At 41.6% G+C, this 13,415-nt stretch overlaps 2 protein-coding genes across 4 annotated transcripts in view; one reads left to right on the top strand and one right to left on the bottom strand.

Moving 5' to 3' along the window:
• The window catches only part of dnah5 (dynein, axonemal, heavy chain 5), a gene marked incomplete at its 5' end in the record, with an annotated part of 130,147 nt that extends 124,765 nt beyond the window's left edge, over positions 1–5,382 (top strand). The window contains 4 exons of the mRNA XM_080768878.1: positions 568–780; positions 1,713–1,865; positions 2,453–2,684; positions 4,604–5,382. Of these exons, the coding sequence (XP_080625004.1) occupies positions 568–780; positions 1,713–1,865; positions 2,453–2,684; positions 4,604–4,755 (750 nt within the window). The 3' untranslated portion in view covers positions 4,756–5,382. The remainder of the gene's footprint in view (positions 1–567; positions 781–1,712; positions 1,866–2,452; positions 2,685–4,603) is intronic.
• A 2,485-nt stretch (positions 5,383–7,867) lies between these two features.
• The window catches only part of adcy2a (adenylate cyclase 2a), a gene marked incomplete at its 5' end in the record, with an annotated part of 106,300 nt that continues 100,752 nt past the window's right edge, over positions 7,868–13,415 (bottom strand). For 2 of the 3 annotated variants that reach the window (XM_080767230.1, XM_080767231.1), the window contains 4 exons: positions 7,868–8,845; positions 11,531–11,655; positions 12,526–12,640; positions 13,022–13,129. In XM_080767230.1, the coding sequence (XP_080623356.1) occupies positions 8,693–8,845; positions 11,531–11,655; positions 12,526–12,640; positions 13,022–13,129 (501 nt within the window). In that variant the 3' untranslated portion in view covers positions 7,868–8,692. Of the gene's footprint in view, positions 8,846–11,530; positions 11,656–12,525; positions 12,641–13,021; positions 13,130–13,415 lie in introns of those variants that run through there. The other variant, XM_080767232.1, reaches the window with a different exon arrangement.

Genomic DNA, 13,415 nt, shown 5'->3' with positions numbered 1-13,415 from the left:
AGGTAACCCCTTTTCAAGATGTGGAAAAAAAATCCAATGAATTCAATATACGGTAGTTATCGTAATATCAATATAAATGTGTATAATGATACATTTATCACAAGTGAAAAAGTGTGTTTTGAAGAAAATGGGAAATGGGTGTGGTCTGGGGTCACTAGAGAAAAGATTAAGGACATTATTAAATCTATGACCTACGTCCTACGAGCTACAGTTTAAGGTCAAAATGTAAAACGGGCTGATGCTGTATAGCGCCACAAAGAAAGTAGGTTAATTCGTCACTACAAGCAGAGAAATGTTGTTCGGACATATTGACTGCACTAAACATAATAATATATTAAAACAAGATAAGAAAAATCAATAATATAAAGAAATTCTGAGGCCGATTTGAAAGATTTGAGGTGGATTGCCTTCCTTGGCTTACTGCCATTGTGCACAAAATGTTTAGCGCTGATACAGACAATCCTTGTACACTACAGTATGTGCAAATAGTTTGCACATGAAGAAATAAAGAATTCAAATTCTGATTCCGGTTCTGTATTGACGGGTAATAAAATACTTCCCAATCAGGTAAGAGAGCGTCTCCACAAGATGGGCCCATTCCAGCCCATGAACATCTTCCTTCGCCAGGAGATTGACCGCATGCAGCGGGTCATCGTGTTGGTACGCAACACCCTGACCGACCTCAAGCTGGCCATCGATGGGACCATCATCATGAGTGAGAATCTCCGGGACGCACTGGACTGCATGTATGACGCACGCATCCCAGCTCGCTGGAAGAAGGTACAGTGCATCAAGGAAACGTTCTCTGTAACTGGCCGTCTGAACCGCAGAGAAGCTTAATCACATGAACCCCTAGTGTCCCTATTCTGGGCAAACATTCACCGAAAATGGTTGATCTGCGTGAAGAGCAGATTAAAAACATTATCTCAGTGTGACAGAATGTATTCAAAATGCTCAAACTGTGTGATTGTGACAGTAGTGTGATTCAGCAGTGCCTTGTTCACAAACTCAAATGCTCTAAATTAAAGCACATATTTTGTAAGTTTCTGATGCCAAATAGGTCATAGTAGACCTACTTGATCATAGTAGTAACAGTCAGTCAATCAGTCAGTCTCTAGTAGCTCATACAGATGCACAGATGAGTATGCTTCATTTGTGTTTTCCTGTATTTGTTAGATAGAATTTAACAGTGTACATTTAACTGATGGAGAAAAATGACTTGCCAGTTTAGTTGACCAACTTTACAATCGAGGCAGCAAAACAAGAAATAAATATGAGTCTGCATGTTTTTTCTCTCTGTCTGTGGCTTGCATTTTAATAATTGGGTTGGCATTCAAGGAATGCACTCACATCCATTACATTATTGGAATAATATGTGCTTGGATTGTGCAGACAGGAAATCCAGGGCCAAGGTTCATCATTGTGTTGAACCTCATATTTTTTGTTTCTCTTCTGGTCTTTCTTATCTGTGACGATAAGTTCTTATATGTGATATGCGATACGTCCTCATCCTGTGCTTTACTTTATCTTGTCCTGTTATCCCCAGTTTCTGTCTGTTCTATTCCATTGTACTTGAATTGTGCTGTTTTGGCTAAGCTTTGCTCCAGTGGAGCCGGTCCGTTTCACATCCTGTTGTATCAGCATGGATCATGTAACAGCTTTCTTTGTTTCTTTTGTTTATATTCTGCTTTTGTTGTTCTTGCTCATTTCAGGCATCGTGGGCCTCCAGCACCTTGGGATTCTGGTTTACAGAGCTGCTGGAGCGGAACCGGCAGTTTCAGTCCTGGATCTTTGAGGGTCGACCCAACTGTTTTTGGATGACAGGCTTCTTCAACCCACAGGGCTTCCTGACAGCAATGAGACAGGTAACACACCACACCACCCAGCTTTTTAGCTACCACTGGGGAGGGCACCAGATGGCACAGCACACAAACGTGTGTGCGTGCTTGTATGTGTTTTCCTCTGACTTTTTCTTGGCATACTGTATATGTACATTGGCATAGCGTTCTGCTCTAGATGAAAGGGACTCGGAGAATGGGAACTAATTTATTCATGAACTTACCGGTACACAGACAGACAAAGGCTTTGTTTCTGTTTTCCAGCAGAACAGTTTGATTGCTTTTTCTTTCAATGTTACTTGTTCCTATAGTTCTAGGAATCACCTAGTGTAGAAACCTTTCCTCTAAAATGGCATTATGCCAAGGTCCTCTTTGTTCTGCTCTGAGCACCTTTACTAAGTGACATAAAAACAAAAATATCAGCCTCATGAAAAAATATATATCCCTATGGGAGGATGTGGAAAAAACGTTCTTTTGTCAGTTGCTGCAATTTAAGTTTGGATATCATCCATACTGAAATAACTGTAACTGTAAATGTTGTAACCATACTATTTGGTTCAGTTTGTAGTAGTGCTCTAAAGCACAATGAACACAATACAATGTGTGTGTTTCAGGAGATCACTCGAGCCAACAGGGGCTGCGCTCTGGACCGCATGGTGCTGTGTAACGAGGTGACCAGGTGGATGAAGGATGACATCACCCAGCCCCCTACAGAGGGGGTGTACGTCTACGGCCTCTACCTGGAGGGGGCCGGCTGGGACCGCCGCAGCTGTAAACTGATCGACTCCAAACCCAAGGTCCTCTTTGAGATGATGCCTGTGATCCGAATGTACGCCGAGAACAATGGTAAGGACTTGGATGGTGGATTTGGGAGGGAAAGGATGCTATGTTAAGGAGAAAATTATTCTTCCATACGTTTTTGAGTGGTGCAACCACTCCTACAACCAGCAATGTCCGTGTACGTACCTGTGTACCTGTGTAAATGAGCACGAGTATGTGACTTATTTATACCAGTAGGGGGCGCCAGAAACAGAGAGAGGGGTAGTGCTGTGTCTCTAATGAGAGAGAGAGAGAGGGGGGGGGGGGGGGGGGGGAATTGCACCACTCAGTTCACACGTGTGTGTTTTTTTTCTTTATTTCTATATCAGATTTTAGGGTTTTCTCTCTCTCCCTCCCTCCCAGCCCCTGCTCACATTTGCATCCAATCAGAATCAATGGATATTAACAATTTAAATTTCGGGCAGACTGAGCATTATTTATTTTGTCTGGGAACGGATTACCAGCATTGTGTATCACGGTATATTCTGGTTGAGACCAGACCAGACCGGACCAAGACAGGCAGCAACAGAACGGCCGCCTAAAGATGTTTTATGCTCCTAAGACAAGTCTGTCGATAGTGTTGAGTGTGAAAAAGAATGGACTCTCAACTATAGTGTCAATGTGATTTGTGCCAACACTTTTGTTCTTTGGAGACTTATTGACATGAAGCTCTGAGAAATAATTAGACACAACACGTCTCCACCAGGGCAGGTAGGTTATTGCGGCCTCCTGGTGGTGCTATAATAGGCCAATGTGAAAACTGGGGCATTTCGTGTTACGCCTCTCACAGCAATTGGACACTGCATATCATGATTTGAGGCATTTTGTTCCAAAAATCTACCTGCTGGTGGTGCAATGAAAAAGGTGGGATTCTTCCCTGGCCTAGTGGGAATGTACTGTACGTGTGAAATGTCATGTAAATTGCACGCAGCATTTGTTCAAAACGGACCAATCCGACAAGCTTTGAAGTCAATGTTAGCTAATAATTAGGATGGAATATGAAATATCGGACAGATCCGTAATCCCAGTCTGCCTAAAGTTTTTCCAACTTGATTAACCTTAAACCTACTGTAAGCCTAACATGTTCATGATTCGTGGCATTTTGTAAAAAAAAAAAACTGTACATAAAACTTGAATATGAGAATTCACATGACTATAGAGATCATTTGTACTGATTTGCGTGGTATTTGGATAAAATCTGATGGAGTAATATAAAAAAAAATGTTTTACATAAGTCGGCCTCCTGGTGGCGCTATAAAGAGCACAGTTATAGGTAAAAACACGAATGGGACAGTTATAGCGCCACCGTGAAGCTGATGTGTACATTTTCAAGTGGCATTTCTTCCTCGGCCTAGTGGGAATATGTATGAGAAATTTCCCTCAAATTGCACTCTGCGTTCATGATTTGATGAGGCATTTTGTTAAAAACTGAACAATCTTGCAAACTTTGGAAGGCAATCTTAGCCAATGGGGATGGAATATGGGGAAACGGACAGGTCCGTGTTTCTGCTTGTTTTCTTTTGTTTCCCTTGCATGTACGTTCCAGTCCATTCAGTTGGAACACAAGGGGTGGCATCAAGGGACCACTCAGTGTTTCACACACAATGCTCATTATAAGGCTCTTTAAGAGGGTCTGGCCTGGTTGTGTTGGGACAGACTCTGTGAATTAACAGTAATTAACTGAAGTGAATTAACAGTAATTAACTGAAGTTAATTAACTATAGGGCAATTTGTTTCCTTGTAGAAAAAATAAATTAGAACATTAATTCCCTAATTTAGAATGTGTGATTTGCAACATCTTAAAGACAGAGGATTCTATTTATGCCATGAGATATTATTACACTGAATTAACTACTGTATGTGGAAGATCATAATTCCTCATTTCAATGGTTTTATCTTCCAGTCTGTGCAGCGTTGCATACTTTATGTAAATTGTTGTGTTGCAGGTCTAAAGGATGCCCGCCTGTATTCCTGCCCCATTTATAAGAAGCCAGTGAGAATGGACATGAATTACATCGCAGCTGTTGACCTGAAGACATCTCTTCCACCAGACTATTGGATCCTGCGCGGTGTGGCACTCCTCTGTGACGTCAAATGATCCACTCTTTTGTCTCTCAGAATGGGTCTTAACACATCAAAGGAGGAAATAGTTCAGAAGGTACTGTGGATCTGTATTTCTTAAACCAGTGATTCAATTTGCCCTCAGCATTTTTTGTATTATTATTATGTTACCCCACAGTTTTACACAGTAAAATCCCCAGTGTTACTTTAACTCTGAGAATATATGATTGTAATGAAAAGGGAGTTACACACCCTTAAACACTGAACCACTTAACAACTAAATCATTTTCGAAAGATTTTCTAAATAGTTTTTACTTTTTTCTGCTCAAGCTACCACCGGGCCCCGATTATCCACTTAGCTTAGCGCCTAGTAGCCGTAGCCGATGTGTGACATTGTAGTTAAGCAAAATAAACACCCATTTTGTTAAATCTGACTGAATTTCCAATCGTACTGTAATATATGTAATGTATTTAAATAAATTAAAACGCTATTTACTATTATACTGATGTCGGTATCATGGGCATTTGATCAAGGTGACTAATAAACTGAAAGAAATCTTCACAATGTCACAGTGCACAGCCTGAACATAAAGAAAGACAGGCTGCCCAGAGGCTGTGCTCTCATAGCCTGAAAACCAGACCAATCTTGCCTGTGCAACAACAACAAAAAAGCCCGATTCGCTCTGGCCCCGCTCGGTTGTGATTGAATTTTGCTCCCCCTGAACTTGTGGGGCACAAATCAGGTCCCAATATGCAAATATGGGGTGGGTTTATCACCAGTCAAGCTTGTGAGCAAAGATCTTTTTTCGTGTTCATTCTTCTATCACTGTCGGGCAGAAAACGTACATGTCCAAAACCGTCTACCGTCTACAACTCATCTACAAGCTCCTAACGTATTGCATCACTATGCGTTGTGAGCTTGTAGATGGCGACAGTCTTGTATGATGACGTAGTGCATTCATTTAGGAAAAGAAACATTAATATACCGTTGCTGTCAGGTAGAAACCTACTTTTTAAAACACTCAGATGTGGATACAGCACAGCTGATATAATTGTGATTAGTTCATGTCAATGACCACTCCCCACATGACTGAAATACCTACAAATTTTAATGAATAAGTCTTTACAAAAAAAACAATGGCATCATTGAAACATCAAAACACTTTTTTGGTAATATTTGCTTTTCTTACAAAACCATTGCACACACTGTAGTGCTACCCTGTACACAGACCTGGGATGTGTTTCCCCAAATTAAAATATTCCCTCTAAAAGTCAATTTATCCTTTTGACTTACAATGATTACATTCACACAGGACCCAATCTGAGAACCAATCGTCAAAAAATAACAAAAAACAGTGACCTCTTTACTTTTGAATTTGACGCAGTCAACAGTGTGTAGTCTTTCTACACAGGACCAGACTGACAGGTTAATAACTTAATCATATCGAAGGTTTTGAAATTGATTAGGAACTTTTGTACGTTTTGACAAAAATATCAGTCTAAATCAGGATCGGTGTCAGTCGGTGCCATGTCAATGTTCCGACGGCACATTATTTCCGACTCGCTCCATTACTAACCATACTCCATTATCCCTAACCACACGTGAAGCCACATAGTCGGAATTATGAGCAGCCCACCGTCATCTAGCCTAGCCTAGCCAGCCTGCTTTCTGGTCTAGAGGGGCGGGCGTGCAAGGAGCAACCGCTGGAAAATATTGGTTCACCGATCTGAGCCCCCACCCCTGCCCCCACCGCCCCTCCCTGGTATAAATCAGCGGAGGAAAGCGACGCCCCCTCTGCACTGTAGTTCACTCCCACTCCTACTTTGCTAGAACAGGAAATGTCTCTCGTTCCCCCAGGCTTTCATTTTTTGAGCCGAATGCGAAGGAAAATAAAAGCCTGGGTACCGAGGCTAGTCGGGCTCTATAGACAGGGAGATGAGATGCGAGTGAAGCCTGGGTACAGAGGCTAGTCGGGCTCTAGAGACAGGGAGATGAGATGCGAGGGAGTATAAAACTAAGATATTCTCCTCCTACTGTAGTGTTGCACAAGAATGATCAGAGCCATTTTAAGGATCATACCGGTCTACTCTAAATACAGCTTCAGTTCAGCTATATCGTACAGTACACAAACCATTTAGCCATGAATTGCTTCAGTCTTGGAGTTTGTCGTACATTTTGTCCAAAGTCATTAAAACGCTACGGATCATGACGTAATTGAAGCTATCTAAACAAAACTGCAAGTCGTGGACATTTTAATTTAGTTTGTACAATATATTCATCTTTTCTCCAGGGACTACATTCGGCTAGACCTTTCAAATCAACCTGTAAATGCATTCATTTTTATTTTTTGAATGGACAACAATGGAAATAAATCCTGGACTTTATTGTGTTTCATCCTCAAATTGTATTAATCTGTGGTTATTACTTTTCAAACTAAACTAAATGAACATAACCACAACATTATTCGGTGTATAGCATCACCTGCCTCAAGCATGTTCCTCAGTTAATAAGAGCCTCAGTTAATTTTCACACTGTACTGAAATGAATTGAAAGTAGAAAAGTTCACTCAGATCACAGATACCTTCCAGGCCGGGTCGGCTACCCAGGACTGTGTTGCGACCTGCTATAGCACCACCAAGAGGCCGATTTGAAACAATTGGGGTAGATCTTTCTTGGCCTACTGCGAGTGACCAGGCAAAGACAAACAAACTACGGCATGCTTTGGAAAATGATCAGCACTAATGTCAAGTATATGAATGGTAATTAATCAGCAGAACACTATAGACCACCGGTATGGTCCTTTTATGTGTGTAGTGTAGAAGCTGTTGGGAAACCTGGTCCTGCATACTTACTCATTATCTTTTCTGTATGGTCCGACTCCTGGACCACCTTTCAATACATCCAAGATTTTATGCGTCTACGGAAAAAACGTACAGAGGTATACAGTATGTACACAAATGTCTGTTTCTGTGTGTGTGTGTGTGTGTGTGTGTGTGTGTATATATATATATATATATATATATATATATATATATATATATATAGAGCTCGCAGCAGTGGTTCATGCAGTATGCCATTTCATCACTTATCCTGCACTTTTATTTTATTTTTACAGTACAGCTCCTATCTGTAAAGTATTTTGCGTCCCTATATACCGGTATTTGGTTTATGATTATTTGGGGTCACAGAATGACTGGAGTGAATGCACTCCCTACATCTGTAATGCCTGATTTACAGTATGCTTAGGCGACAAGGTGTCGTACAGCACTCCACAAAAATAATGTTATTTTCAACAGTGCTGACACCTTTTCAGATGGAAACACATCTGGCCTAAAGGTACTATGGAATGCTGCATCAGGTAATTAGCCTGGAAACTTCCTTATGTTAAAGACTGTTTTGTAGACATCAAACATGTCAACAAGGACAACAACAGCTAGGACACTATAAACAATCTACATCATATTTAACTTTACTTTGATAATCCAAAACATCATTGATATTATATTAGTTCATGTCTTTCCCACACTTAACCAACTGGTACTGTAAAACCTGTGAACTGGGGACATCTGGCAGCCATAATGTTGAAAAATAGCTGCCATGCACTTGCTGCCATGCTACACTAAAATATTAGCTAGTTTATTCTCCCTCAATTACAACACTGTCAAGTTACAGTCAAAGTCAGTCAAATTACAATCTATCCCAGGTCTACCGTCTACATGCTGTATGCACTACACCTACAATTATATAAGTGAGAAAATGTATACTACATCTGCGGAGCAGTGACTGTAAGGCTTGCATTCACACTGGAACAGTAAAATCGAATTACTCCATTTCCTGTATGGTATCGATCAGATCTCGTCATCACTTGTTTCAACGTATCTGTGAAATGAGATATTTACTTCTGTAGCCATGAGAACAGATCTCCTGTCCCTTTGTAAATCCAGTTTGTGTTGACGTTGATGGTCTCAGTGTCTCACGGCATTACATTCCCCTGGGACAGCGAGCGGCTCATCTCCGTGTGCACAAAGTATGTCTTAAGTTCTCCTTTGCCCTTCACGTTGATGATGCCTCGACAGGAGCACATGTAGCCCAGGGTGGTGAGAATATCACTTGTTTCCTCTGTAACCTACGGATGGGAAATGTCAGTTTTAGTCATCTCACACAACTGGGATTGATACCAGCAGGCCTGGTAAGGAAGACCACTTCAGTGGCCTGCAAAATAAACCTAGAGAACTGAAGAAAACTGGTTCAGTCAGAGAGATATGTAAAATAATTTAAAACTATTTACAGGTATTGCAAAAAAATAAAAATAATACAGTAATATTTGAGCAGAATGGTTCTGCTCTTGGACATGCCTCCCAATTAATTTGAGCAGCATATCTGCGATTCATCTTGGACGGCTAATAACCCCTGCATGATAAACATACTGTACAGTACTACAGTATATGAACCCATAGCATGAGCCAGGCAATGCAGAGCTATTATTTATAACTACTGCTACGGACTTCAGAACATTAATTTGTGCTGCCTTGGTGAAGGTCTGCGCTCTACTACGAGTTCTTTGTACTTTGAAATGTCATTGCGTTTAGCACTAGATCTATGACATTTAATATAATGTATAAAATGTCATGAGCTGCATGGCACTGTGGGTGATCTCAAACCAGTCAAGTGTTATTGGTGCTCAAGCAGCTGTAAACGCGACAGTGCTCTACATCAAGTGATACTGAGATGATGTGATGTCGTTGCTGCCTCGTGCCATAGCATATGGCTTTTGATTTCTTGATATGAGAAAGAGAGTTCACGCTGTGCTACTGATGTAGTAGGATTGGACAGTTCTAGTCTAATCTTACATATTTCTACTGTGACTACAATTTCTAAACTAGTAGTAAAGTGTGTGTAAAATTTCACGAAATGTTCACGCTGCGTTCATGATTTGAGGCTTTTTTTTCAAAACGGGACAATCCTCCAAACTTTAGAAGCCAATGTTAGCCAATTAGGATGGAATATGAAATATCGGACAGAGCACATGACGTCTTGAGCACATGACTATAGAGATACTGTCTAACGATGTGCAGGATTTTTAGACAGAATCTGGAGGAGTAATATCCTCTTGGGGGTACAGGCTTTAGTTCCGACATACTATTGGTCCAACTGTATTTAAACCGACAACCTAAGCCAAACACCTAACCTAACCCTAACCGCTAACACGGTGCAACGCATGTCGGACCAATGCATGTTCGGGAGCGACGGATGATTTCCGCGTTAGACCTTTGGTGTGTCAGATCTGCGTGTGCATCCCCTTGGTGGCGCTATAAAAGGCAGATGTGAAAAATGCAGGGCAAAGGTTTTTCCTTGGCCTCTAGGGAGTGTGCATTCAACGTTTCACGCAGATCGGTGCAGTTATAGGTAAAAATGTGTAAATCTGCCTCATGGTGGCGCTCCACACGTCGGACAGCGCTCCACACGTCCCAAACTCTTTTCCCTTCTGGCTCCAAAACTATGGAATGCACCTCCCATTACAATCAGAACTGTAGCCTTACTCCCAACCCAATCTTCCGCCGTAGTCTGAAAACCTACCTTTTCAGACTCCATCATGGCCCGTAGCACTTACCCTACCCCCTTAGATAGCACTTTTTGTAGACTTTAGATCAGTGGTTCCCAAAGTGGGGTCCGGGGACCCCCAGGGGTACCTGAGGGAGTTCCAGGGGGGACCCATCTATTTTGTTGTTCATAAAGTGCTAAAGTGTTTAAAGCAGTGGTTCCCAAACTTTTTCATGTCAAGGACCCCCAAATTGACACTACTTAGCCCGTGGACCCCCATTTGAAAAGATATGCCAGGGACCCCCATAAGAGAAGACGTACACATTTAGACGTCTACATTTAGACGTATACATTTATTTGTTATCCGTGTTGCGAGGATGAGGGGGTACCTGGAAAAATATCTACCCCAAAAGGGGTACCTGGTCCAAAAAAGTTTGGGAACCCCTGCTTTAGATAGCATTTGATACAGACTCATAGCATGTTATGTAGACAGCACTAGAATTGTTGTATGTAGTCATAGCACTTCATAGTATATAGTTTCATTATAGATATTCCACTGTTACGTTCTTAGCTTACGCATGTTTCATGATAACTACTCTTAATGTATGTGATGTACAGTATTGCCATGCTTTTTGTTCTTGCTTAATGTAAATCGCTCTGGATTAATTTAAGAGCGTCTGCTAAATGCCTAAATTGTAAATTGTACAACAGGCCGTTCTGCAGGGCGTGTGTGTGCAACGTTTGGCATCGACCGGGTTAATTGTGCCGGAGATTAGCTGGTAACAGACCGACGGACACACGGACGGAGGGCAAAACATACTCTCTTTAATACCCAGACCGACGGACACACGGACGGAGGGCAAAACATACTCTCTTTAATACCCAGACCGACGGACACACGGACGGAGGGCAAAACATACTCTCTTTAATACCCAGACCGACGGACACACGGACGTACTCTCTTTAACCCATTCTGAACGGGAACCCATTTTGGTGTTAGCATCATGTTATGCTTTACCTATTGAAAAATAGCAGATCTACAAGCTCGTAGCGCGCCACCCGGTGGCGCGCTATGAGCTTGTAGATCTGCTATTTTTGAAAAATCGAAGAACGACTGACATTTTTAGAATCTGATCTCGGGTCAGAATGGGTTAATCAGACCAGTGTGTGTCCAGTGGAAACCTCGTATGAATCTGATCTCAGGTCAGAATGGGTTAATACCCATGCCTTCGGCCTGGTGGAGACAATAACAGCACACATGAGAAGTTACCTGTATTTTCCCCAGGACTCCAGTGCTGTCCATTCTGCTTGCTACATTCACTGTGTTTCCCCAGATGTCATACTGTGGTTTCTGGGCTCCAATTACCCCGGCTATCACCGGACCATGGTTGATACCTGCCAGGTGAAAACCAGCATTCAATAAACACATACTGTAGGATGCACACACACACACACACACACACACACACACACACACACACACACACACACACACACACACACACACACACACACACGCATATGGGCCTATAGCTCCCAGTGTGTTTTTGCAGTGATTACATATGCATATAGTATCTGATATTGGATTTTGTCCACATGATTCACCTCAGCTAAAATGTTTAACCACTTTTTAACCACATGAGTTGTGTGCTTGCAAGCTCAGCTATTTTAGGCTAAGAGATTTGGGGTTTGAGGGCAAAATCAGAGAGGACCAAGTACAGACTACAGAGCAGACCGTGGTCAACTAAGTATTAGATTACCAATTATAAGAGCCTTCGCAATAAGGATGTTATGTCATACAGTAGGATGTCATCAGGGCATGGGAGGATAAACACTGAGCAGCAGTCTTTTCACAGCAGTAAATAAACAGGCCTCTCCTCAGACTTGGCTTCTGACTCAATTTTGTTATTGCCACAGAGGCACGCAACAGGCAGCACGCATGCATGCATGCTGGGATTGGCGGTATTGAACTGTACTGTATCTCTGTACCAAATACAGCACAGTTATGCTCTGGTAACTCCCCCACCCCATGCACACACCCCTTGGCATTTACCTTGATCTGCACCATCTGATGGTTTATAATAGTAATAGTATATAAAACCATCTTTCTGACTGTTGCATGTTATTTCAGTCTGAATCTGTATGTAGTACAGTATGTGTCCAAAATATGTTCCCCAATATATCTGACAGGAGTTATTTTTGCATGGTCATCCATATGATTCAAAAGACCACAGGAAAGACCACATGGTTGTGAATGTGACTCACCAACTCTGAGTTTGAAGTCGTTGAAGGAATGCTTATTAATAACATCTAGCTTCCCCACCAAGGCAAACGCAAACTCCACCATGGTTCCAAGGTGCATGTACTGTCTGTCATGCTCCTTGGGAACACAAACAAGATAGGCTATGCAGTATGTCTGTTGTGGTTGATGGAGTGAGCACAGCCAATATCATTTCAGTAAGACATTACAGTGATATGCATTTTCTATTAAATAGCAATGTAAAGTAATTAAATATTTTTGCTTAATTTAACGGCTTTAACTAATCTGGGTTCACAAAGAATACACTGAACACAGAGCACGTTCACATAAAGGATAGATGTTAAAATCATCAACATTAGTAACTACTGATGCATGCTGACGGCATAACGTATCACAAACTTTAACTCTATTGATTTATCCTCATTTATCCATGAATAATACTAAGTCATGTTACTGTGTACACCTTTAACAGAATGTGATGTTTGTGTAGTATGTTTATACCTGTGTGTACTCTGGCCCAGGTGATGCATTCAGCCCTGTGGCAGCCATGTACGTGCTGCCAATGGTCTTGATTTTCTCAACTCCACTGAATTTAGGCTTGGATAATAACTGTTTTTCAACAGACGGAAGGACAGGCGCGCGCACACACACACACACACACACACACACACACACACACACACACACACACACACACACACACACACACAGGTTACAACAGGATCGTTTTGCATTATGGCAAACAAAAGACACCATAGAAATATATAGGTACAGTATATGCTCTGAATTATAGATAAACATAATGTACAGTTTTTAATTTAGAGGCAACATCAGCAACATTTAAGAATGAAACAACAGTAAATGGTTGGTCTCCTAGTTCAAAGCACTGATGTCT

This window comes from Protomyctophum bolini (assembly GCF_963924005.1).
Source record: "Protomyctophum bolini genome assembly, chromosome: 7".
In the NCBI taxonomy this organism is placed as follows: domain Eukaryota; kingdom Metazoa; phylum Chordata; class Actinopteri; order Myctophiformes; family Myctophidae; genus Protomyctophum; species Protomyctophum bolini.
This window is presented reverse-complemented; position numbering and strand designations above follow the sequence as displayed.